Genomic DNA, 27,654 nt, shown 5'->3' on the forward strand with positions numbered 1-27,654 from the left:
GACCATCAGACTGGCCTGTCTTGGGACGTACAAATAAAATGCTGCAGTGCTCTTAGTTTTAATGCTCACAGACTTACTCTCTTGCCAGGTGGTCCAGGTGGGCCAGCTTCTCCTGATGGACCTGGAGGTCCCTGAAAACAAGCAAGGAGACGGGAGATGCATGAAGCCATTATAGACAATAAAACAAGTTGTATTAACAAATGAGTGAGCTGGTATGAATTTTGATGAGAGAGCAGCATGCTTTACTAAATCTCTCGTTATGTCTACCAAAAGGACAATAACGCACAGAGCATATTGACATTTAGGGAACATTCAACCCCGGGATAGTCCAAGAGAGGTAAACCAAAACCAAAAGTTGGATGAGTCACTGCACTGCCTGAAATAATACATGCTGTGATTCCTGACACACTCTCATGCAATTATCTCTGAGTTAATTGCAAGCAATCAAACCAATTTTTTATCATTTGCATTGGTAAATATTTGGCAGTTATTGAGCTGTTTTATAGGTTGAGTACACACATACATGGAAATTCAAATAACAGATCAAAGAACACTGAGCCATTACATGAAGAACCTTCTAAGCACAATGTTCAGCATGCAATCATAAACATTCATTCATTCATTTAAAGTTCAAACATGCAACATTCATGGAGTTGATCAAATATTTTCTGTGGTATTCTTTGGCAATGGCAACAGCTCATTTACATTCATGAATGTTAATAAGAGATGTGATTAATTGCGCTCTGCACAGGGCTAGCACATTATTGTTTGGCTTTTATTTCTAATCAAGCTTAATGGATCTGCAAAGCAGATAAGTCCATTCCCCCTACATCCCAGAGTATGGAGTAAATATAATGATTTACAACGCTGCAGTGTAAATCATTTACTGACTCCATGTAGTTACAGCTGTTACTGCAGGTAACATTTTGATGAAACTACTGTAATATAAAATAAACGTAAACAAGACACATTCATACTCACTCGTGAAAAGTAGCTGATTGTTCTGCTGATTACATGTTATTAGGTGTTTGTAAAGCGTACATGATATATAGTCATGCAGTCATTTGTTCCGTCCAAATAATGTGAAAACACAACAACTTACCGGCTGACCGGCTTCACCGTCGTCTCCTTTCTCTCCCGATTCTCCATCAGTGCCCTGTAGGAGAGAGATGGTTAGATAATGTCTGTCACGTGAAATATGGATCCTCTACTTTAACCACCGTACACTTTCATTCATGGATGATTCCCAATACAAAAATCATTTAATGTGTATGAGCCTATTTCATACTTACAGCAACACCTGGCTCTCCAGGAGGACCAGGGTCTCCAGGGAATCCAACAGGTCCCTTTAATGGAGAGATATGAAATGCATCAGTGTAGCAAAAGAAACAGGATACAGGTATTAAGGACATGGATAGGCATTGAGACCGTGATTTAGTCCTGGCGTACCCGGTAACAACCGTTGAAGGCAATTTGATGGACTTAATGATGATGTTGCAAATCCATGAGAAAAAGCGTCACTGCATGCCATTACCACACAGGCATAAAACATAATCCTCCTCAATAAAAAGGCTTTTAAGTTCCTGAATATGTGCTAGAATAAAATTGCCTGCCTAACGGCCGGTGGGGGACATTTCCTTTAGAGCAGTAGATTTAAGCCTGTTAGACGGAGTGACAGAAAAGATTTCTTTTAAATTGATTTTCAGAGTAGTTGGCGGACTTACAGGGTTGCCCTTTGGCCCGTCATCTCCAGGTGGTCCTTTGGCACCCGCAGGCCCAGCAGCTCCAGGGGGGCCAGCCTCTCCTTTCTCTCCTCTCTCGCCTTTAGGTCCCTATAGTGATGGGGGGTGGGTGTGGGGGCATTCATTGCGTCAGTGCAGTATCACAGGGTGCAGCAATAACAGTCTGCATTGAACTGAACGGGGGATAAAAATTGACATGTGGACAAATGCTGCTGGGAGCAACTGGGTCCAAAGCTGAGCTCAGTGTGTGTAACAAAGGAAGAGAACGCTGGATGGTCAACAGTGCTGATGTGGAATGAGCACCAAGAGCTCTTAGAGATGAAGGTAATGTGCCTCTACAGCCTCGTGTGACATTATAAAGCACCTTCACTGTGGGGCATAAAGGAAGTCAGCAGATTCTCTGTAATGTGATTTGGTGGAAAATCGTCAATGATTTTCATAATGTTTGTCCTGTTTGTCCCCATTTGCTGCCCTTATTTCAGGCTGTCAGCTTTTTCTGTTCTACTCGGTGGAAACTCCCAACAGGATGACAAAACGAGCTGCAGTTGTTCTACTGTACGACTTCAAAGACTCATTAAACATCTGGCTTAATCACAGTGATTGTGTTTGATGTTTTACTACACAAACTCTTTATCACTTATTGTTTATTCAGCATGTATGTGGCTTCATGCATGTTTCATGTCTGTCTGTCTAGTGTTGGTCAGTGTTGTGTGCAGTTTTAAGATAGATGACGATGAACATCAGCTTTTTGCCGTATTCAATTATAAAAAATGTTATTGCAGCAATTTTGTTAAATATTTGACATGGTGCCTTACAAAATAAAGTGAAGTAATAGTTACATTAATTAAGTAAAGGATATTTAACTCAATTCCATTAGTTTTGTTAGCAGTAACTAATACAACATGATGCCTACACTGTACTGTAATAATGAGTTATTACTGAGGTAGTATTGTCCCAATGCCATCAGTACTAAATGGAACACTTGTAAAGGAATAGCGGAAAGGCTTCAGAAGCCTTTGATGAGGGGCTTAAGCTGCACGCTGACTTTGGAAATGTCAATGACACCAGCAGTGTGATGGGAGCTAGCGGGGGACATTATGAATGCTTGTCATCACGCTGCTCTGCCACTCCCACTGGAGACGAGCCATCTTTTCAATCTGCTGTTGTACCTCGATAATGATGAACGAGGCAGCAGAGCTAATAGAGCCATCAACGACGGCTGTTTGGTAAATGCTAAAAAAGCTAATCAAATTGTCATAAATCTCTCTCTGGCAGTAACACGGGAAAGCATATGGATATGGAAAATTTACAAGAAATCTTGAGAATCTTTTCAAATTAAATGTGACATTCACTATAACACTATAGTACACTAGAACAATCTCAATGTTAGGTATTACAGATGATTTACTGAACAGTCCTTTACTTCTGCACCTTTTAAGCCATCAAAACAGAGCAAATCACAGCTAAACGCTGTGCTCAGCAGAGTGGGTGTCTGGTGTTTTGATGCCAACTTGCTTCATGGTGTCTGCAATGATTGCTCTTTAGGACAGAAGCACCATGGCGTATCCTCTTGGTAATTATGTTTTAAGAGTCCTGGAAGATACTCAATTTGGCAGACCAGGTGGACATGCGGTGCAAAGCAGAAGAGCCATGCTGAGATGAACCACCAGCCTCAATGTGAGGAGCAATTACTTTCAGTGATGAATACAAAGTGTCACTAAAGAAAAAAACGTCTTCTTAGATTGGCTTTTGCACTATATTCGCCTAAAGCGATCCATTAAGAAACTGTTTTCCTGCTGATGTTCCTTATATCGTTACCTACCTCGCATTGCAAGCTTCATTTTAAAATGTTTTCATGTAGAGCCCTACAAATGTTCCTGCTAAGGCTGGGTGGGATGCTAAAGACTGACAAGTTAACAATGTGTGTTGAGAAGATGCACTGTACACACAAACACACTCGTGGTGGGACATGCAAACACAAGATGTTCCTGGAACACATTCAGTTTGACTAAATCAGAGCTCACTTACCCCGGTTCCAGCCTCTCCAGATGGACCTGGGTTTCCGGCCTCACCTTGTTCACCCTGCAGTTAGACAAATGTCAGATACGCCTTCACCCTCACAATTCAGATGCAGCATTTGAAAAAAGTCCCACCTACTCTACTAAAGTAGTTCTTACATACTAACACTTAATGATAGCCAGACATGTAGCTTAACTAAGTCTATAACTCTAGTTGAAACAAGGGGGTTAAAGTTACTGTAGAACAAGTGCCCCTTAAAGAGTTGGTAGTCCTTCGTTTTCATACTCCAGAAGCATTTAACTGCCTGGTAAAGCATTAAGCATTTATAGTGCGGCCGTCTGCCAAATGGCAGTAAAATGCACGAATCTTGTTGGAAGCGTCGTGAAATAGACATTAATAGTGCCAAGGCACTAACTCAGACAAAAAGCCTTGGCATATGAAGTGAATGGACTGCATGTGGTAACAAATGGGGGCAGCTGGATGGTCTGGAGTGGGCTAGACCAGCAGGTTCTCAGTCCTAATACCCAACAACACATCAGGCAGGCAGAACACCCTGGGGTGCCGAGTTGTGACTCTTACCTTCTCACCCACGGATCCCATGGGGCCCACACCACCTGGAGGACCTTGTGGACCCTGCAGCGGGGAATAAAGAAAGAGATGAGTCATCCTCCGTCCCCTGGGGAGAGGACGCCTGATGATGTCCAGGCATTGCAATGTAAGATAATGAGATAAAGTCACCAAAGAGGAAGTCCACTTCATGTCACAGTCCTACATTGACCATGTCCTTTTCAATACATGCAGGTTATTAGATTTGTGTCAACACATTGTTATCAATTAGCCATACGTACATCAGCTCCACTAGGACCCTGAGGACCTCTGGGACCAGGAGGACCAGGAGGGCCCTGCAAAAAAGAAACACAGTGTTGCTAAAGTGCATTAAACTATTATAAGAGTGCTTACAAGAAGCAGATGTGTATCTCACCATGGGGCCCACATCACCGTTCTCTCCCTTCTCACCAGGAGGTCCAGGAAGCCCCTGAGGAAAACCAAAGTGAAGAAGTAATTATATTATAATTATGTTAAAAGCACAAGGTGATGTTGAATGAATAAGCAATGGTGTTTTTCATGATTTACATTTGTTTGTGCAGTTAAATGCATTCACAACAGCTGTTCCTGCTTGAGATTTCATTTTTCAATTTGACTTGACTGCTGGATACATGTAGTGAAGCTGACATATTAAATATATCTGTGGGCCAGAACATGCATTAATGAATCTCTTGAATACATGCTTTAAGTGCAGTCTAGTCCCACTCTGTTGAATAAAGTGTTCAAGGTCACGAACAAGTCTCCCACCAGATGAACCACATGCTTTAAAAACAGCTAATCGTGTGCACAAACAGAGAACTAACACGAAGGAGTCATTTCAGTTCTTATCCATAGATAATCTACCAAATATTTCAAACTGCTCTTTGAATGAGGTACGAGACGTGGTAGGGCAAGTATGCCACGTATTAAGAACGCCTGACTCAGCGTCTCTCCTCTAGAATAGCTGGTAGTGAAGAACTCAATGGCGTATCAGATATCTCCTCACAACCGGGGTTTGAGCTTCCTTATGAATACTCGGGCAAAGGGGAGATGTTTTTGTTCTGCAACCTGTCATGTAAGACGAGACTCCTCTCCCGTTTGCCTTCCCTTTTGTAGTCAGTAACAGCCTCATCTGAACTCAGAGGTGCAGACATGGATCCAGCTCATTTATGCATGGTAAATGAGCAGCGTGGTCAAGACCTCGTATGTGCGCTTGATCGCTGACATTTCTACCGGTAATTGCCGTGATTAAATTGCCGTACTCTGCTTCGCATGCTGTGTGTGTGTGTGTTTGTTCTTGATTCAGGGGAAGCTTGTCATCAGTGTAAGGCGTAAGGTTGCAAGGGAGGAGATCAAAGAACGCATTCCTCAACACGCGCTTACAGCATAAGCGGACTCTTTGTGTGTGTGTGTGCAAATGTCCTTATTTGCAAGTATTTTCCGTGGGTGTTAAAAAGTGTGTGTAGCTGCATGCTGAGTCCTACCGTGCTGAGAAACCTCATCTGTATAAAGGTCTCCTCCAGTCTGAGATCATTAGCGGTGCTACTAATTATGCAGCATAGTGAATGTGCTCGATGAGGAACTGAGTATCGAGCAGGTCAGTCCACACAATTAATGGAATGGCGATGGGAAGTGAATCACTCCCAATTAAAAGTCCATTGAATACAACCGTGCGGAGATAGGAGAGTACCTCTGAACGATGAGTAATAGTCTATGTAATTTCATCAAGACAACGACCCCAATCTCTGCAGTAAACTCTGAACGTGTTTATCTTAAGGACTTAATTACGAATAAAAAAAGATAATTACTAACAAATAGGCTCCTACGGAGGGGAATGTCCTATCCCATTAAATTATTATCCTGGTGATACAGAACATCATTACACCTGGTTGTTGAGTAGATTCTGGGTTTCTTTTACCCTAATATTACCTTTTATCTTCAGTCTGGCTACCGACAGTGTCCTTGGATGTGTAGAGTCTACTTTACCACACACTTAGGAATAACATTAAATGCTGTATGTATCACAGATTACAAAGCCTTTTTCTAAAGTGGTGATTTAGAGTGGATGTTTCCTCGGAATAAAGGTGAGAGCAGCTGTAGCATGATGTGAAATGAACGTCACACAGTTTAAAACGGCAGTTGAGTGATCCTGATCCCTACGATGTCTTCACTAGACACTGCTACTGCTACTAAAGGCAGAATGAGTGAGTACATGAAAACACATGTCATCTCGGTTTATTGCCTTATGCATGCTTAATCAGCTCCTCCTCCCCTAGCTACAGGTGATTATTGTACAGTATGCGATTGCAAAAGAACGTCCTTAAAACTCTCTTATGCTGTTGAAACAATGTTACTTAAGAGTTCGAAACACGTCACATGACATGTCATGTGTCTCTCATAGCACAAACCTAATGCACGGCCTAGTATGTCAACATAACTTGACCCACAAAACAAAGCATGTAAAATGAATATGTGCTATTTAAGGTAATCCTCACCTGAGGAGCCAATCTGTCCATCTGTACATGGCTAAACAGGTAATGTCTCTTTTAATAGGATCTTTATGAAGGGATGACGCTCATAGAGGACTGGATATTTTTATACCACAATGAGGAGTTATTGTGACAGCTACAAGACGCTAACACCAAACAGTCAAGGTAGAATGGACGTACAGTGGAAGCAGGTCTGAGTCAGAGGGGTACAATGTCCCCCCTGGCCAATGTCTTCTACCACATTTGTGTATTTGTTGGACGATATATAACAGAAAGTATAAAGTTCAGACTAAATGTATCAAAATTCTAGCTTTCCCTCTGGACAACAAAATGCAATTATCCATTATCTAATGACATTGTCTAATAATGTTTCATATCATTCTAGAACGAAACTTCAGCAGAAACAAGTAGCATCACCAAACCTTGATAGCAGAACTATTCATGACTCATGACTCATATTATAGTCTAAATAGAGTAAAGTCTTTATAACTGAACATGGCACTAAAAGCAACTGTTCTTCTTTTTTTCTTTTGTTCTGGCTTCCATTTGTCATGTATTGTGCTGCCTCACTGTTCCTACTGTGTGTCTTAACACAATGCCTTTAATGCTCATCTGAAACTATTGAAATTCATTCAGTAAATTCATTGTTTAATTTTCATTGACTGAAGGCCTCAATGTACCCAGAACACTTACACAAATAAAAGTAACTATATAGGAACTCTATAATGACTCATAGCATGCTATGTATGATAGCCGCTTACATGACACAAACTGGATTATGGGAATGGTACTAACCTGCAGACCGATGGGACCAGGGGGTCCAGGGAAACCTCTGGAGCCTTCATCTCCCTTCTGTCCAAACATACCCTGCTGACCTCTGGGACCAGGCTCTCCATCAGCTCCCTGTTAAACACATTTTAAAATTAATTTACGTCTCATAGAGAAGAACGATACAAGGACACAAATACGAAAGGACCAGTGACATAGGTCTTCACAAAGTAAAACATCGTCGGCTTCAAGGATATAAGCAGCAGCTGATGTGCTATCGATGTCACGCATTCGCTACATGTGATCCATGTAGATCTGATTCAACAGTCTTTTAGGACAATTGTACTCACAGCAGGACCTGGGGCACCTATGGGACCTTGGAGACCAGCTGGTCCAGGAGGACCCTGAACACAAACAAGAAAAGTAACACAATTGTAAAAGTATCGCTTTGTGATTTAAAAAAAAAAAAAAACGATGACTGTTGTTTTTATAATGGTGTTAATGTTAATAAAAGAAGATATTCACAGTAACATCAGCAACTCCTAAATGAATGTCTCTGCATGTACAAGTAAGAAATTAATGGACTTCGTGTACCTGTTCTCCCTTGTCGGCTTTGCTTCCTTTCTGACCGGGCTCTCCAACCTCTCCCTGGGAAAGAGAAAAACACACACACACACACACACACACACACATCCGTCTCAGCTTTGCTTCACTTCTTCTCTCAATATCAACAGCAGATCATTGACAACCTTCACCCAACATGAACACAAACCACCATTATCTGCATTTGTACTGTAACAGTATGGATGCACACACATGGTGACGTCCTCTCTGTTGCATTGTTAACCTCTGAAGAGACTGATAGTAACCTGACAGTAACCTGACAGTAACATGACAGTAACCTGACAGTAACCTGACAGTAACATGACAGTAACCTGACAGTAACCTGACAGTAACCTGACAGTAACCTGATAGTAACCTGACAGTAACCTGACAGTAACCTGATAGTAACCTGACAGTAACCTGAGAGTAACCTGACAGTAACATGACAGTAACCTGACAGTAACCTGACAGTAACATGACAGTAACCTGATAGTAACCTGACAGTAACGTGACAGTAACCTGATAGAAACCTGACAGTAACCTGACAGTAACATGACAGTAACCTGACAGTAACATGACAGTAACCTGACAGTAACCTGACAGTAACATGACAGTAACCTGATAGAAACCTGATAGTAACCTGACAGTAACCTGACAGTAACCTGAGAGTAACCTGATAATGACCTGATAGTAACCTGACAGTAACCTGATAGTAACCTGACAGTAACCTGATAGATATCTGACAGTAACCTGACAGTAACCTGATAGTAACCTGATAGTAACCTGACAGTAACCTGATAGATACCTGACAGTAACCTGACAGTAACCTGATAGTAACCTGAGAGTAACCTGACAGTAACCTGACAGTAACCTGATAGTAACCTGACAGTAACGTGACAGTAACCTGATAGTAACCTGATAGTAACCTGACAGTAACCTGATAGATACCTGACAGTAACCTGATAGTAACCTGACAGTAACGTGACAGTAACCTGATAGTAACCTGATAGTAACCTGAGAGTAACCTGACAGTAACCTGATAGTAACCTGATAGATACCTGGCAGTAACCTGACAGTAACCTGATAGATACCTGACAGTAACCTGATAGTAACCTGAGAGTAACCTGACAGTAACCTAATAGTAACCTGATAGTAACCTGAGAGTAACCTGACAGTAACCTGATAGTAACCTGATAGATACCTGACAGTAACCTGACAGTAACCTGATAGTAACCTGAGAGTAACCTGACAGTAACCTGACAGTAACCTGATAGTAACCTGATAGTAACCTGAGAGTAACCTGACAGTAACCTGATAGTAACCTGAGAGTAACCTGACAGTAACCTGACAGTAACCTGACAGTAACCTGATAGTAACCTGATAGTAACCTGATAGTAACCTGATAGTAACCTGACAGTAACGTGACAGTAACCTGATAGTAACCTGAGAGTAAGCTCAAGGGGAACAATGACTGCGGGAAGTGGAACAAGCAACAGTTTTTCACTTTTACATCTCCTCTAATTGCATTTGGTTATGAAGATGGATAAGCAACAGTGATGGAAAGAAAGACATATTTTGCATGCAGATGGACTAAATCTGAACATGGGGAGGAAGATTGATTGGCAATCTGGTTCAGTCCCGATCCATCCATCCCAGTTTGGCAATTGGAAAAAGGAGTTGTAACTGGGCCAACAGGGTGGGATGGTAAGTGTGGATGACTAACCTTGTCACCATCCTCTCCAGGTGGACCCTGAGGTCCAGCGGGCCCGGGCAGACCAACAGGACCCTGGACACCATCACGACCAGCAGGACCTTGAGGTCCTTTCTCGCCCTAGAAGAGAAAAGACATTTGTTTGAATTATATTTAGAAAACTGAAACCAGCGGAACTGAAGGTAAAGGAAGAAAGAAACCATTTATGTAACGTGTCGGCCACTGTAGCAAAGAAGACAAAGTACTTACAGGTGCTCCCTTCTCTCCAGCGGGACCTGGGGGACCCTGAGGACCAGGTCTACCAGATAGACCTATTGGACCAGCTGAGCCAGCAGAACCTCTTTCACCAGGAGAACCCTGTGAGTGTGAAAAGGAGAGGAAGATGGTGAGTGAAAAATAAAAGATAGAAGTCATGTTTTATTTGCTGTGGAGAGAAGGAAACATATTTCAGAGTCGTGTTAGCCTGAACCTAAATATAACCGAGTATGCTGAACAATAACCGCTGCCATTAAGACATCTACAAAGCAAGACCCACTGAGTCCCACTGCTAATGGATCAACACACACACACACACACACACATACACAAACACCTTTTCAGAGAGAACCTGAGGAAGCAGCAGTAACACACAGTAACAGGTGGCATTTGTACTAAAGCAGAGCTGCTCTGTGAAAGCAGCCAGCATCATCTGCTCTCAGAGAGCCGACGTCTGAAAATGCTGTTCTGAATGAAAGAGGCCGCTGCTGTGTATCAGCGCTCAGATACATAATTAGTGTTCACCTAAATCTATGGTGATGTTGAAAGAGATATATTTTATATCTTTACTGCACTGAATTAACTCAAGGTGTCTTTCTAGATACACATACACACATGTTTACATCCATGTTAAAAAAATGACGAATACATATTTGTATTGTTATAATTTATAATGAGTGCTACTGCTATCCGATACATTTTGGTGTCCCATGATCATTGTTGGAGGCTTTTCTATTCTGAGCAAATACAACAGATGTTAATGTTCAACATGAAAACATCCAAATTCAATGCTGGTGGAACCCTTTGATCTCTACTCTACAGCGAGAAGCAACACTTAAATCTATCTATCATAATGTCCTTATCATCTTCATCATCACCACTGAATAAGTAATGAAAACTATTGCTGCTGGTAAACATCCATACGTCTGAATAATCTCACAGAACATGGACAGCTTCAGACCTTATGCAACCGTAAAGGTTTATAAGGTGAAGTGTGTAGACATACAGTCTACTGAAGTTTTTTGTTCACTGCAGGTTACTTTAATATTTGAAATGTTTAGCATTGAGTAGGAAGTTACAAATGTATTCATTTTCCAGGGCTGTGATTACTGTAGCGGAGACGCATCGCTGCTAGAATGTTTTAAACATTTTCAATCAACATGTTCGTGCTTACATAAGTAATCCTAAGCATCCCCTGAGCTGAACATTATATTCATGAGAAAAAGAAGTTTCCTATGAGCACGACTGCAATTCATAACACAACATTTGCAACCTCCACAGTGTATGTCACATTTCTAGAGACACTAAGGGGCAATTAGATGATTTACTTTAAATGTCTCATTTTATAGCAGTTGCTCTTTTGTGATTATATTGCTTAAATACATAATCACGTCCACGCCCGTGATGATTAACCTGATTTAACCTTACCTCTAGAGTCTCTGTGACCGTCTGAGAAGAATGAACACAGCTGGCGTTAAGTGCCAAGACGCAACCGTTGGGACTGATGAGGCATGTGTAGGAGCAGCGATGACGAGACACTGTGACTCACCGTATGGATGCTCTCTTGGCTGCATGTTTGTTTGTGTGAGTCTGTTTGTACGGTGCAAACAGTCTTAATACCTGAACCTCAAGCACATGATCGCTGTGTGCAGTGGGACAAGAAGAACTCTGGTGATGCTTTCATTGGAAAATGAAATAGTGATTACGTGACCATGAGGGCTTGATGAGCTCACTGTATGTGTGTGTGTGTATTGCACACGTTTACTATAATTTACTATGTTTGATTTTCTCTCATGTCTGCCTTTGCTGTCACTGGGGCTCATATTCAGGTCAGGCACTACAGTGGCTTCACACAAAGACAGAACTATAGATTCACGTATGTAACAAGAACATGCTGCTCACCAAACGTTACCCGTTGTAGTAAAAGGAACAAACAGTACTGGGATGTAATGTCGTTAAAAGGAATAAATACATAGGTGCCCTGCTTCCATAGTGGTCATTTCCAAATGAAAGCAATGATAGAGGTGGCCTCTGGTACATGACATATATACTGTACAAGCCTTCATGCTAAGCAGTAACACATATCAAATTTAAAATGTCAGAAAGAAATCCAATACGGAGTGGAAAGAAAGACTCGTTGATCTCAGGTAACAGTGTACTTACAACGGGGCCAGGTGGACCTTGGGGCCCTTCTCCTCCCTTCAGACCTGCTGGGCCCTGAGGAGAAGAAGGAAACAACACATTAGGTCCTTCTTGACATGACTGTTAAACACTGTAACTTTACATTAGCCTCTGCCTTCGGTTACTGGCTTCTCACTTCAGCCAGACACCACTAGAGCCCTACTCCAAGAAATATCACAACATGTTCATCCTGACAGACCACCAGCATTAATCCCACATCAACAAAATAATGCATGTTAAAAAGATTCTATGGCACGTGTATAAATATATCATTCATTCATGACTGTGTGTGTGCATTTGTGTGTATACAAGTATCTCAATCTACACATCCAATATTATGAGTTTCAGCACATGCCGGGTTGTGTATAATATGCTGTACGCGTGTGTCTTGTATGTTTGTCAAAGCCCATAATGTGTGTGTGTGTGTGTGTGTGTGTGTGTGTGTGTGTGTGTGTGTGTGTGTGTGTGTGTGTGTGTGTGTGTCTGTGTAGGTCCCTAGTGGGCCACAAAAGAGCACATGGCTGTCTGGGTAATGAGTCTCAGTGGCTCTGGCTGGGTGCTGGAGTAAATTACAACGGCAGAAAACAATCAGTGCTGCTGGCCTGCAGTGTGACTGACCTTGAGGATACACTGTATCCATTCACAGCCACAGTCTAATTGCTAACGTTCCCTCTTAATAATGTATTAGGTAAATAATGCAGACAGAGAAAAACAAATAACTTTGCTGTCCCCCAAAAAATGCTGGCACTGAAATATGAAAAACAACTCGGGTCCTTGAGTTACACCAGGGAAAGATTTTGCAAATGGATCCCTCACCAACATCCCCTCCTTCTATAATAGAGGTCCATGATGCATTGCGGCAGTTAAAACAGTGGTGTCAGTGGCGGTGGAGCGATGCAGAGGCACGCCTGTTCATTTGTAAGATGTCGCTTTGGATTTCCTCCAAACCGGACTGATTGCTAACAGTGAATTCCAGGGCTGGTGTCTCTAATGAAGTGAACGGCTCTAGATAGATGCTGGTTCATTTGTTACATAGCAGTGTTCTGTCACTTTCTACTAGCAGGCACATGTAACGGCACGCTATGATGAATGGGTGCAGGTGGAGTGTAGCTCTTACCGTGGCGCCAGGTAGACCTCTTTCTCCAGGGAAACCTCGGAGGCCGGGAGGACCGTCTTTACCGGAGGATCCCTGTGGTCCAGGGTCTCCCTATACACACAAGCACACATGTTTGTGTTAAACTTAGTGTACTTCAGTGTACTTGCCATATTAGATGAGTGTAAGTGAAACAATATTTTTTGTTGAGCAAGACATTTTTTTCCTGCTAGAAGACCAAAACGCCACAAACCCCGACTATACCTCACACACACAAGATCTGGTTCAGATTCAAGATCTGTGTCTGTCTTTCAAGGAACGATTACGTCTGAAACTATAGGAAGTGTCTCTCATCAACTTCCCAAACCTGACTATTCAAACTAGCCTTTAGAATGTTGCAGGAAATGAAGCTTGATGCTGCATGAACTGCTGCTCACCTCAAATGTATTCACTGATGATGGAACCTGACAGTATTTCTAGAACAGCTGTTGTGTTTCTACAGTTTTAAAGTTAAAGGTAAAGATTAATAACATTTGTCCAATCAGGTGTAGGAAGGGTGTCTGGGTCTCATCTATTCTGCTGCCTACCTATAATGATGCCAACGAGGCCTCGTCAGACAATGAGAGTCATCAGTTATAGAAATGTAGCTGTTTTATACAGTAACCTGCTGTATGAAGTGCTCAACCTTTGACCTTTCATATCACTATTTACAGAGATTCGAGACTGCAATTGTTGTTCAGTTTATGTCTATGACAGCTACATCTTGGCCTTCCTATTTAAAGAAACATCCTCCACCTCCAGCCCTCTGGTGAAATGTGTACATACAGGTACGCTTTGGCATTTATGTATGAAATAAAGTACGGCACAAGAGAGAGCTGTCTAATTGAATTTAGATTGAGGACCGCTTAAAGGCTAAAACGTTTGAAAAATCAGGTGACTCCACGTACCAAAAACATGTAGACAAATATCTTTTATGACTGAAATGAGCAGACGAGGTGCTTGCTACAAGGACTGACAGTAAAACTTTTTGCATGCTCTCCCTGTTCACGAGTCCTCCCCTCAGACACTTTAGGAGTTAGGGCCAATAACTGCAGGGAAACCTCATTGACTTCCTGGTTGGTTTTGTAAACCGAATCTCCAAAACAAGAACATTTGACATCAGAAAAAGTTACTTCTGGCGTTCTTTGATTTTCTTTTGTATTGGCAGGCTGGCTTTATCTGCACACAGGGAGACACAGAAGAGTGGGCTTGAGAGGTATAAGAGGATTTGGGCTTTGCTGCCAAGACCTCCGCAAAGTGTAGCTGGCATAGTGATGCACAGGCCTGAGCGGAGTGGGGCGGAAAATGGGCTTGTGGGCGGCAGAGGGTTTGGAGTTAGCTGACGAACTTGATTAAACTGTCTGCTTGGCCAAGACAGGGAGAAAATGAAAGCAGACGACATGGGTGGTGAGGGAGGGTGTGGGGGGCAGGGGATGCTCAGTGGTCCTGGGAGTCAGGGGTTTGGTTTGGAGCAGCCCATACTTCTACAAAATGGCTACTGTCTGCTACTAATGGACACTCAATTGCCAGCCGGGGAGAGCCAGGGAGGGAATGTACCCCCAATTCTCAACTACTGCATCTTCAGCAGTCGTTTGCAGAGTCTCATATAGCACAGATAGTAACGGTGAGACTTTGGTGTTTCTGGGTGAATTCAATGCTGTAGATTCATTTCTGCTTTCTCACACTTGTATCTGAGCCCTCCAGTAGTCTGTTGAGCCTTGCATGCCTTCTACAAATACAACTGTGTAAATGCAGCTGGCTCAATCTGCAAAATCAAATCATGTACTATAATTGCGGCTGCATAAGTTAAATTTGCTGCCCACTTCTATTCTGTTGATCTCTCTATCAACCTCACTGGCGTCCTCTCTTCAGGATAACTAACACAAATCTAATAAAGCACATCTAAGCTCACTCTTCTGAACTAATCACTATGTACACAGTATCTGTTACCATGGGCCATCTCCTGCATTAATACACTACGATATAAAACAAATAAGAAGACTAATCGTGATGAGTACTTCTCTCCCCTTCAGTACGGTTTACTGGACACATACCTTCGCTCCCTCCTTGCCAGCAGCACCTGGAAGACCCTGCTCACCAGGTGGACCAGGGGGTCCAGGGTGGCCTCTCTCACCAACAGGACCAGTCTCTCCAGTAGGTCCCTAAGGTGCAATCACACAGCTTGATATCATTTTCAGTTCAACATAGCAATGATACAATATGGAGAAGACAGTTATTCAAGACCTATTTCATTGATGATGCACATCAATACTTCAGGCCATTAGTCAGCTGTTCTCCAAAATCCAAATAAAAAAATAATCTATTTCCAAAATGACAGCTGTTATAAACAGATCCATTATCGTTTAGTTTTTCTAGTAATAATAAAGACACTAATCATTGAAGAAGGGGGTCCACCATACCACTGACACATTGCTTGCTTTACATCTACTGTACATACATTTATATTGTAGCATTTGAATAGTTGTGTTATATATTTGAATAGAGGTGTTATATATTTGAATAGTTGTGTTATATATTTGAATAGAGGTGTTATATATTTGAATAGTCGTGTTATATATTTGAATAGAGGTGTTATATATTTGAATAGTTATTATATATTTGAATATGCTGTGTTGCCTTGTTCCCAAACAATTATTTCAATACCCTCTAGATGTCACATTCAAAAATGTATTGTTTAATAATAAATGTATTCTTTTAATAATTAATTTCTCTTACCTGGGGCCCGACAACCCCTCCTGGGCCTGGTGGACCAGTTTTTCCTTGGAAACCCTGAAGACAAAACATTACAAAGTCTTATTCACATGATTTATAATAACAATAAAACACATAGCTTATCTATCAAAACCCAGCTAGAGAACCCATAAGGGATCCACTTGAACATGTTTCAGATGATAAGATGGGATTAAAGTGTAGGAACAATGAGTTCAGGTTATATTCACAATATCAAGGCTTGATTCTATCACACTGCTGACTAGTAAATGACTACAGGCAGATGAACAGTCCTTTGATATATTGAATACCTTGATATCTTCATTGAGAAGCTATTAATATTACATGGATATATTATAGCTTTTAGACTTTACTGATGAGTAGATCCTGTACATGAAAACACATCACAATGAACCTTCAACTATACATTACTAATACTAATATCTAGAAATGATAGATCCGTTAATGCGGTGTCTATCTCTGGTCTTCAGCATCACTTCAGCACTAGATGAAGCATCACATGACCTAACAGTCGACAGAGGAGGTCACTTCAGGTGTCATTGACGCGTAATTATGAATCCCAAAAAGTAGAAAAACATTGTGGGAAATCCAGGAATGGAACAAATAACACTGAAATCTAAATAAACATTTTTTGAAATGAACATTATTATGTGATTAATACCAGGTGTTATGTATTCATTCATAGTCCCCAGCAACTGAGAATGTTTGACCCAAACGCTGGAGCTCTGAGTTCATTTTAGATTCTACTTTAGAGTCATCGTTAATGTTCTAATAAGGAATGTGATATGGTTTACTATCAAACAATTCACATTACATTTCAGGCATTTGTTTCCATTAACAACATGCTTTTAGGATGTCATTTAGGATTGTTTTGTATAATAAATACATGTTTCCTAACTGCATTTAGGGAAAATGTAGCATTTAGCTATTACAGAACTGTCCTAAATGTCAGGATAGACAGAGACCCTGTCCTAAATGAAAAAATAGCACCAGCACCGGTGATAGGTCTGCATGGCAAAGCAATGAAACTGGGAAACACATGGACACCAAAATGTGATGATTGAAAGACTATTCAAACTGTGCGATGACACTTTATATTTCCAGTGTATCGTAACCGCCAGGACAATGCATTTTGAATTTGATAGACGTGCTACGTCCAGCTCTGGAGAGGCCCACACGGAGGCTCTGCTAGTGTTTGTACAGATAACTAAAGCGTCGTGTGAGGGAGACTTCCAGACTGAGGTTGCACATTTGTCTTCAGCATCACAGCATCTCACGTATCATCACAGAGGTCACCAAAGCTATCGGTACTGTTTTTTTGTCCATGACAGCAAGTCAGCAAGCCAGAGAGAGCCATTCGAGATATGTCTCGTCCATCTCGAGCAGTCGGAGTTAAGATTGGACGAGCAGATATGTTTCTGTAACGAGGCCCCTGGTGACATCAGAAGACCCCTTTAAGTTTCAATGAGAGCTGATGAGCCAAAGCAGAGCTACAATGGGAACATTGAGCTTACTTTAGTCTGCAGCAGGACACCTGACTCCAATGATGGTAATGTTGCTCTAACTGCTGAATGTGTAATTAGGCATCTGGCAGCTATCACATTAGCCACAACTTCATAAGCCGACGGCGTTATCATTCCGCCAATGTGTGTTGGAGTTTCCCTGCCTCATCGCTGTCAACAACTGCATGCAGCTTTACATTTACAAATCTGAGTAAGAAAACATTTAAATAAGCATTTGCTTAATTTTGCTGTTCCCTGCACAAATCCAAGCCACCGCCATGCATTTTCTGTTGCACAACTTTACATTCACAGTGTGCGGTTGATTTGCATTGCAGCCTTCCCTGTGGACATGCTTAAGCAAATTCAAACAGCAGAACAGGACGAGCAGAAAAGACAAAGTTCAACATCTCAAGAATCGACTCCAAGACTGAACTCCTGTCTCGCGGGAGAGCAACACTCCAATCTGCATTGGCTTAAGTCTTCCTCCAAGTACTCTACATTCCCCAAATATCAACCCATTGTAACGCTTGGAGGCCAGCTATTAAATTAAGTAACACAGCAGAAGTATGAAGATGAAGAACGTCTGGTATCTTCAACATTCATTTCATAAGTGAGACATTATGCCATCTGTAATGCTGTAAGACAGACCGTCATGAATGAAACAGTAGGACTCTACTAGTGCCAGGGAGTGATTAGCATAAAGCAAACATATCAAACTGCAGGGTTAGAGTGTCGGAGCCCACACTGACTTTTCTACTTTGACTTTACATTTTTTACTGATTTCCATTTGATCTTTGAATCCCGTAGTCAAACTCCACACACAACCTGTTTTCACTGAGGTATTGCATTTAGAAATAATTTCAATTGCAACTTATTATCCTACGAGCAAACAAAGTTTTCACATCCGAGCTCTGAGAAAAGCGATCGTGAACGACTTATGACTCCGGGCCTATTGATCACTGTGTTGTGATTTATGGAGATGTATTATTCAACGGAGACCCTCAGGCCGCGCTGTTACAGCATCAGCCCTGATTCAGAGACACCGATTCAAATCTCTTTTTGCACTTCCTCAAATGCAAGTTATGTTGCGGTGAATGGCTGCCCATAAGCATCTTTATCGCTGTGATCTATTCTCATATTGGATGCTTGTGGAGTATGTTCATCAGCACGTAAATCTACAGCCATAAACACCTTAATGAAGACTATCGCTGTAGCTTGAATAGCAGCAAAGGCAAAAGGAGGCACTCGTGTGTGGTGTATGACATTATCTATAGGAAAGAGGCAGGGAAGCTTTAATGACAGAGGCGATGATCTGTCAAGCTTTTAGTAGAATTTATTGGCCTCTGAGCCTCGTCAAACCAAGTTGCACTGATGCATACCAAGTACGGACGAATCCAAGTTGAGAGCGGGGATCGCAACCACATCAAATCAAAGTTTGCTTTGTTTTTGTTTGTTGTCACATAAATCTCATGTCCCATGGGACACACCATCTACGCATCAACACGTCTTCAGCTCAGATTTAGTGAAGACGTTTCTCATTAAGCTCATAACTGCAGTTTGAAAAGAACCTACGTGAACCATCATTCAGCGCTGATGCAACAGATGTCATTTCTGCTGGTTTTTGTTCGACTTCAGTTACACTATTATTGCTCAATTATTTTAGAGCAGGCAATGCGACACAAGGACACCTTGTTGCAACTGGACAATCTGTCTTCAGCATCCTTCCATCGCGTATTTATAGACTTCAAAAATATAAGAAAGGAACTGCATCAGAGAGGGATGGTTCCCCAGCTCCCTCAAGTCCACCTCTGAGAGAGAGGAGCCATCTGGATTTACTCAGACAGAAAGAAGTGAGCGTGTGTGTGTGTGTGTGTGTGTGTGTGTGTGTGTGTGTGTGTACATGTGTAAATAGAGACAAGACAAGCAGACAGACTCAGACAATGTTCGCCAGGGCTTTGTTTTTAGAGTTCTGCTTTAAGAGACATGTCTGCCCCTTTGGCCTCCCACTGAGATGTTGTATCACTGATTGTAATCACCTGCATAGAAGGGCAGCAGAGATAAGACTTAGATGAGGAGGGGGGGGGGGGGGGGGGGGGGGGGGGGGGTCAACTGAAGTGCATCCCACTGATTGGGAGGATCAGATCTGTCCTTCAATCGAAAGGTAATTTGAGCTAAAAAGCTCTCGTTGGCAACTTCACCCTTAAAGGCAATGAGTAGCTGAGTACCAGCCATTAATACAATTATGGATTATATATTGTGAGATTAGCCTGAGCGCTGAGAGGATATTCCTCATTAAACTTTTCTGTCACTCTTGCGTTAGCTTTTGCAGTGGAAATATACCAAATCTGTCCAAGTGTGAGGAGTGATGTGATATTGTGTTTCTAGGTCGATGTGAGGTCTTCAGTTTCTACACTCAGCAGGACGTTAGAGGCGGAGCCAAACAGCTCAAACAGACTCTTTGGGACTCACCGTCTCACCACGCTGACCAGGGTGTCCGGGCAGCCCGTCCTTTCCAGGTGGTCCCTGTTAGAAATCAAGAAACACGCTTACTAGGAAGTGCATACATCATAGCGACATCGTAAGTGATGAATGGCACTGTGACATCGGCCCTATTGCTGAAACAAAAGGGACGTTTTCCAAGCAGTGATATCTTTTATTGTAGTTTTGCTTTGTAGGCACAATATATGATACGAACGTATTCCTCAGACAGTAAAGTCATAGTTAGACTACTAGCACACTAATGAAGAAATAACAGGTCCTGTTGACAGGAACAACATCATTGGTTGACGGCACAGAGCCAGCTATGTATCTAACCTCAATCGATAGGTGGAAATTACCACTTGTCTCCTGCCTGGCTGGGACTGAGAGAATGGGTTCTGCTTCAGTAACAGTTAGACTAATGATCCCCGCACAGAATTAGGGATATTGCTATGTATTACTGCACCCCTGAACTCTTCCAATTCAATCAATTCTGACTCATAATGTTTGCACACTAGGCTAGTTTGCCACTGAAACAGTGGGAAGAGGAGAAGAGACACTGAACACCAGGAACCATGCAGCCTTACTGTTGTTCATACACTACAGTGATCTATGAAGTGTGAACACTGTGCAGGAAGGACAATTACTTACAGGGGGGCCTTTTGGTCCAGAGAAGCCCACTGGTCCCTGAGGTCCTTGAGGCCCCTGCAGTAGACAAACACAAAGTCAGATTAATGAGAGGCGCACAAAGAACAAAGTCCTGAGGAGGCTTAGTGCATCATGCAGAAAGAAGAGCACAACACAACAGTGACAAGTTTAATACGTTGGCAGGATACAGCGCTGTCAGCTATTCACTATCAGCATGCCAAAAGAATCCACAATAACTATATAATAACTATATAATCAGATTATCTACTGAAGATCTGAACATAATAATGATATCAATTAAATTCATCTTTATTTCTGATTATTGTGTGATTTGTCTCTTTTTTGGCAAATTAATCACACTCAAAATAGAGAGTTATATATATATATATATATATATATATTTTCATATGTGTATTATTAACATGATATCCATATTTAATTGTTCAAATATCATGGTTATCATCAATATGCTCCGGTATATCACAACCCCACTAGAAGGATCATGTGGACTATTAAATATTAATATATTTTCAGAGCAGCTGATCTACAGTGATTGCTGTCGGCTGAGTCACTGGTCACCAGGTCACTGCAGTGAGCACACTGAAGTCTGCTGAAGATGGTAATGTAGTGGTCCACGTCTGGGTGGAGGTGTTTAAACAGAACGCTTCAGAGTGAATACACGCTTCATAAAACAGGGTCACTTCCTGTCAAATGCCAAACGATGATATTGCAGAGAAAAGGTCAACATCATTTTATAGAAGGCAGACATTAGAGACGTTTTCTACTGAAGGCTTTATCTGAAGCCATCACAGAACTGAGGATTAAAACATATTGTGGCCCTTACTGTACAGAGTGAGCTGTGTTAATCAGCTACCAACACATATTTAATTACATATTTTATTCAGTGTATGGACCCCTTGAAATTGAAGTGCATTTACATATTTATTTGATTGGTATCTTTAATGGTGCTTAAATTGATGGTGGAGTGCAGCGGAAATATGAGACAAGTGAAATATGAGACAAGTGAAATATGAAGTGAAGAGAGGAACGCGGGACCATCATCGTCACACATGGAGTGTGAAGAAAAAGAGGTCAGTGTGTCACTTATACAATGTTACTGAAAGAGATGATCCTATTCAAAACGTGTGGGCTGAAGTTTGTTAAAAATGAAATATGTTGATGAAGTGAAAAAGTGTTTCACGTTGTTGAGTGGATTGAGTGATATTAAATCACTTACGTATAAACATATAAACATGCCTCAAAGCTGACTTAGTGATGTAACTTAAATCCTGTTCATCCTTCACTTTACTTTAGCTCTCCTTTGGGACTGATTAAGACATCTAATGCCCATAGAAACATGCTTCAACACTACAGACAGAGTTCATGACATTATAGTTTGTCAGGATCTCACGCCGCCCACATAGAATCAAGTCCAGTAGACTGAAGTAGACTCTGACCTACAGCTTCACAGCTGAGTGTTGGTAGAACCTTTATGAGACGATGCTCATGACTCAGACTCCAGGCTGACATTGGAAATACTGAATGTGACTATTTTAGGCAACGATGAGTGAGATGCTGTACTCTACTGCTGCCCTCACATTCTTGTTTGGAGGTGAGGCTCTTTTTTATGAGGAACTTGCTTAAATTCATTTCTCCCCTGTAGTGTTTCATGCCTTCTTTGGCCTTCACTAGATTCCAATCAATGTTTAGCATTTTCTTTTGTCACACAGCGAAATTAAATTGCACTAAAACTGGAAATCTAACAAAATCTAATGAACTATTTTAATGCTTCATGTGAAGCAACGGCAGAGATCGTTTACTCCTTTTTGTAGCTTCAGTTTAAATGTGTAAATGAGAAATGCACTTTCTTTCAACTCTGAGAACCAATGTCAAAGCAAAAGGAAACAAAGTGAACCGCTGCTGTCTGCTGAATGGAGATAGGAACGGGAACATGGCTTCAAAGCAAAACCCAAATGACAGCAGCTGTTCTACACAACAGCATGAGAACAGTGTGTCGCCTAAGCTGCCCTAACCAGTACACTTATTCACTTGTTTTGGGGCAAGTACGAATCCCTTTATGTTGATGAAATGGAAGACACAAACACACAATCACGTAAAGTTAATTAAATCAAAAGCCATTGACTGTGAATGACTCTAAATATATAGACAATATAATACTTACTCTCTCACCAGGACCTCCTGGAGGGCCATCGTTGCCTGCTGTGCCCTGCAACACACAACCACAGATCACCATCAGTTGATATGTAGATATGTTTAAAACTATGAATGTCTGGCATCGGGCTGGATGCTTCAGAATCGTGTTTTCATTGTTCAACAATCATTTCTGTTGGCGTACCTTGGGACCGGGTTTTCCTGTTGGACCTCTGGCTCCTCGACCCCCACGAGGACCCTACAGAGAGAGTCAAACAGAACGCCCGGTTACACTATGTAGACGACTTGATGCTATTTAATTACAGTTGTTTCATTCATTATGGGAGTCATGGAGTGAAGAATACGTACCGTTGGACCTCTTTGTCCTCTTGGACCAGCTTTGCCTGCAATGCCCTGTTACACAACAAAGGACAACACATTTTAGGCTCCCACAAACACTTCCTGTTTGTCATAATTCAACATGAATCCACTGACAGCACTATAGCACCTATACAACAGAATAGGGCTCAATAATAACAACATGTTCCTTATGTTTCAGCGCATTGATACACATCTTTATGCAAAAAATCCTGAAAGAAACGTGAGCTTATTGTAGTGTTACGACTAATGTCTTTGTTAGATATAAGGAAAAATCAAACAAAAGGTTACATTCAATTGACAACATTGTTGGAGCAACATGCACTTCTAGAATAAGCACTGAATATGGCCAGTAATATTATTGCCTAAAGCAGCAGAAATGTCTGCCAACAAATGCAGAAATGTTTCTACAATAGCGTGAAATGGGTTTCTGGTTTTCTGTCCACACTGGACAAAGTTTGACTTCATGGAAGAAGTATTAAGTGTATGATTTTGGCAGCTAGTTTAGACTTAAGTGAGATAATGTACTTCAAAGTGTCCGTTAAGTGATTCTCATGTACTCCAAGTAGCTGATTTCTTACCATTTGAAATGGATACTTTTTCAAACACTAACTCCATGAATCAACTGTTTTAATAAGGCGCATTAAGCCAGGAATATGTTGTCCATCTCATGCTTAACTGTTGAAAGTAGAAGCTGTAAGATTGTGTGTGAGAAACGGTGAGAGCGGCTCGATGAAAGCGCGATTGTTTCCACATCTTTTGTTCTCTCCTCAACATTGATTTTGCTGCTGTTATTTTTTTGTGCCAAGTCACCGTACAGATGCCTTTATAGTAGGAATCAATCTTCTTTTGTGCTGGGGATTGATGGTGTGGTGATTTTCATACACAAACAGGCAAAGGCTGTGTTCTCAGTGAGAGTGTGTCTTCTTACCCTGGCTCCTTTCTCGCCGTTGGCTCCAGGGAACCCGGGGAAGCCACTGGAGCCCTGTGGGTGGGAGAGACACCATGGAGGGGAAACAAGAGAGGCGCTGGACGGGTCAGAGCGTGCATGATAACGAGGCCTCATCGTTATCATATTTTAAAAGTTTTAAAATACAAAACTGATCACTTCCATCACAAAACAAAAGGCTGAGCACAAGACCCTGTAAACACAAGGTGACGTGATTTCTTTCTGTAGTCAAACTGTTATTACAATGGTTATTACCCATTCTGAACCACCTTCAATACAATTTCAATCAATGACAAACCATAACTTCCTCCACATGGAAGGAAGGAATGCTCGATTATGTGTTATAAGCTTCTGTAGAACTTTGATTTATTCATTTAGTTCATTATGTTTTCATATCATAGGAGGATAAACACATAAACCTGACAAAAACAAAAACCTGACAAAAACAAAAACAAAGAAGTTGTTCTTAGTAAATGGAATATAGTAATCTTTAAAGCGTTACCTCATGTTAATTACCCGTTGATAAAGCATCTAGTTACTACTGACATGTCCTTTGTAATGTGTGCTTTATTAGAAAGTGGAACCAACATGTCTGCAGGTCCTTCAGAAAGATCTAGAGCATGCTTCATTTCAGAGCGGTCACTTCCTGAGTGTTTCATCAGAGCAGTAAACATGTTAGATAAATGATCTGCACTGAAGCCTCGTGCTCCTCAGGAATGCAGGTAACACTTATCTTCTGCCACGCTCTACTGGTTCTGCACTAAGATGGTTTATCTTCACAATCTACGTGTGTTCAAGATGAACAGGTTCTAATCTATTTATGGTAAATCCATTTCCTGTGAACTCATCGGCTGTCCAGTGGGGACGTGTCACGTTATGTTATGTATGTACAGTGATGGCTGTAGTGTCTTCACAGCTCTGATAACAGAGCACACTGGTGCAGTAGTGTTGTTACCTTCGGTCCTTGTCTTCCTGGATAACCTGGTAATCCTGGTACACCCAGTTTACCCTGAGAGACATCAACAGCACAAGTCATCAGCAACACATTGAGTTCATTCAACAACACTGAGATGAAAACATAGGATTCTTGTATTGGCTTTTTAACACCCTTCATCATAAACAATACCTTTTCTCCAGCAGGACCAAGGGGACCTGAGTCTCCGTTGGGGCCAGATCGGCCTTTGGGACCCTCAGGACCATCCTCTCCACGGGACCCAATCATGCCGAGCTCCCCCTACAACCCGAAGACATACAGAGACTATCACGTATGTACGGCCGTTGCCTCCATGTAAAGACTAAAGATCTGACTGGACGTGTAGGAAGTTCATTGTATGACAGATGGTGGTCCTCACCCGGTCTCCTTTGATTCCCATGTCTCCCTTGAAACCTGGGAAACCATCCTCGCCCTGAAATGATTCAAAAACAAGTTTTTCATTTGCCAGCATTCATTCCTTTACATCATTGTGTTGTTATTTAAGGCATTCGACTGAGAGACATTCAAATGGACTATTTCCTTCATTTCACTGGGGAACTTATTAAGTCTCCCGACATCTCCTGTTACAGATTCAGCCTGCATATGTTCCCTCTGTGAATCACAGGATCGATGCTGCTGCCTGCTGGCCAGAGGGTGGAACAGCATAAGAACTCTGTTAGCTGTTAGCTGTTAGCTGTGCTTCAGCTCCATTGGCTCCATGTTTAGCACCTGCACCAACTGATCTGAGGTGTTTGGAACATATTAATGTAATAAATTAAATTTGATGATCCGATACAACATTGAATGGAGAAACCACATAGACATTTTGTGAAGTATTTAATTGAACCAGTCATAACTATAATCCAACGCACACTGAGGGGCACTAGTGATTTCAGCAGGACCTCTGTCTCCTTCTCTCTCTGGTCTGTCACTTGTCCGTGTTTTCAACCCTATCTGATGCATAATGCAGCACTGAGCATGTCTGTTGCCAGCAACTCGCATCACGAAGACCACACACACACACACACACACACACACACACACACACACACACACACCTGAGGTAAAGAGCATCCTTTATTCATAACAAACCCCTTCTACTCAAGGTTTGGCTTTGGAATATCTTGCTACAATATAAATAATTCAATGATTCCAAAAAAATAAGAACAATGATATGAATGCTTTCATTGTAGTGAGAACAACACCCCTCAGCCAGACAATGGCTTTCATACAGCTGAATAACTGTATTGATCTGAAATAAATGCCACGCATATTAACAGGCAGCTTAGTTTAAATTCTACATGGAGAAACACACAGTCGCACACTTCAAACGTGCTCAAGGTGGATTGCAGTGTTCTTTGAAACCGCAAGCCTCGAGCGTGACAGCTTTACATTCAACAGCTGATGGAGGGTCACTCCAAGAAAGGCTGCGTCTCCACAGAAGAGGCTATCCACTGACCTCTGCACGGTTCTCTCCACTCCGGCTCAAAAGAGCCACAACAAAGTGGGAAGGACAGGTAAACAGAATATATATATATATATATATATATATATATATATATATATATATATATATATATATATCTGTGACATGAATACATCTACAGGCTGGTCCCACACTGTATCGTGAACTCTGACATTAAACAGTATGAAGCACGTTTAAACTGCAGTCTGTTGTTTCAACTTGTCAAACATTTTTAAACAGTTCTTCCAATGCAAGAGAGAGATCTTCATTGGATCGCTCTGCTGCTATAGATTATGTATTCATACATATAAACAAATACGTACCTAATCTTTGTTGAAACATTAACATACATCATATGATTCCTGTGCTGTAGCATTTTAAGACGTTCGTACCTTCTCTCCCTTGCCTCCCTTGAGACCACGGACACCATCAGCACCCTATTGGACAGGAACGAGAGAGGACAATGACGTCACAAACATAACAGAATGCAATACAATACCATTATGAACAATATATTAAAGGAGCACTTCATCTGCTGAGGAATAGTGAATACGGCTGATCATTTGATCGACCGATCTGAAACCGTACCTTGACACCACGAGGACCAGGATAACCAATAGGACCCTGTGGACCTGAGGGACCCTGCAGAGTAGAACAGTTATGTTGTGGTTATGGTTATGGTTATGAGAGTAAATGCGTTACAGTGAGGAAGGTGCAACACATTACCTTATAAATACATTTAATTATACATGTATTCTAGTTACTGTAACTTAGGAGATTATGAATGATATAGCTCAATAGAGGTTACTAATTATATTTTCTAATACAGTGACTAATGTAAATACTTTGTCTTAAATTAACTGTGCTCTACATT

The 27,654-nt window shown here is 41.5% G+C and overlaps 1 protein-coding gene across 2 annotated transcripts in view; it reads right to left on the reverse strand.

The window, feature by feature from the left end:
- Positions 1–27,654, reverse strand: part of col11a1a (collagen, type XI, alpha 1a) — a 71,378-nt gene that overhangs the window by 11,436 nt on the left and 32,288 nt on the right. For both annotated transcript variants that reach the window (XM_068710075.1, XM_068710074.1), the window contains exons 27-54: positions 27,369–27,422; positions 27,173–27,217; positions 25,695–25,748; positions 25,469–25,576; positions 25,298–25,351; positions 24,325–24,378; positions 23,385–23,429; positions 23,221–23,274; positions 23,047–23,091; positions 20,868–20,921; positions 20,208–20,261; positions 16,222–16,275; positions 15,540–15,647; positions 13,471–13,560; positions 12,336–12,389; positions 10,167–10,274; positions 9,930–10,037; positions 8,198–8,251; positions 7,954–8,007; positions 7,631–7,738; positions 4,744–4,797; positions 4,610–4,663; positions 4,341–4,394; positions 3,771–3,824; positions 1,725–1,832; positions 1,293–1,346; positions 1,103–1,156; positions 78–131 (exon numbers count right to left, since the gene is read on the reverse strand). In XM_068710075.1, the coding sequence (XP_068566176.1) occupies positions 78–131; positions 1,103–1,156; positions 1,293–1,346; positions 1,725–1,832; positions 3,771–3,824; positions 4,341–4,394; positions 4,610–4,663; positions 4,744–4,797; positions 7,631–7,738; positions 7,954–8,007; positions 8,198–8,251; positions 9,930–10,037; positions 10,167–10,274; positions 12,336–12,389; positions 13,471–13,560; positions 15,540–15,647; positions 16,222–16,275; positions 20,208–20,261; positions 20,868–20,921; positions 23,047–23,091; positions 23,221–23,274; positions 23,385–23,429; positions 24,325–24,378; positions 25,298–25,351; positions 25,469–25,576; positions 25,695–25,748; positions 27,173–27,217; positions 27,369–27,422 (1,845 nt within the window). The remainder of the gene's footprint in view (positions 1–77; positions 132–1,102; positions 1,157–1,292; positions 1,347–1,724; positions 1,833–3,770; positions 3,825–4,340; positions 4,395–4,609; positions 4,664–4,743; positions 4,798–7,630; positions 7,739–7,953; positions 8,008–8,197; positions 8,252–9,929; positions 10,038–10,166; positions 10,275–12,335; positions 12,390–13,470; positions 13,561–15,539; positions 15,648–16,221; positions 16,276–20,207; positions 20,262–20,867; positions 20,922–23,046; positions 23,092–23,220; positions 23,275–23,384; positions 23,430–24,324; positions 24,379–25,297; positions 25,352–25,468; positions 25,577–25,694; positions 25,749–27,172; positions 27,218–27,368; positions 27,423–27,654) is intronic.

This window comes from Cebidichthys violaceus, unplaced genomic scaffold (assembly GCF_023349555.1).
Source record: "Cebidichthys violaceus isolate CVI_PGR_0920_01 unplaced genomic scaffold, fCebVio1.0.p SCAF_15, whole genome shotgun sequence".
NCBI lineage: Eukaryota > Metazoa > Chordata > Actinopteri > Perciformes > Stichaeidae > Cebidichthys > Cebidichthys violaceus.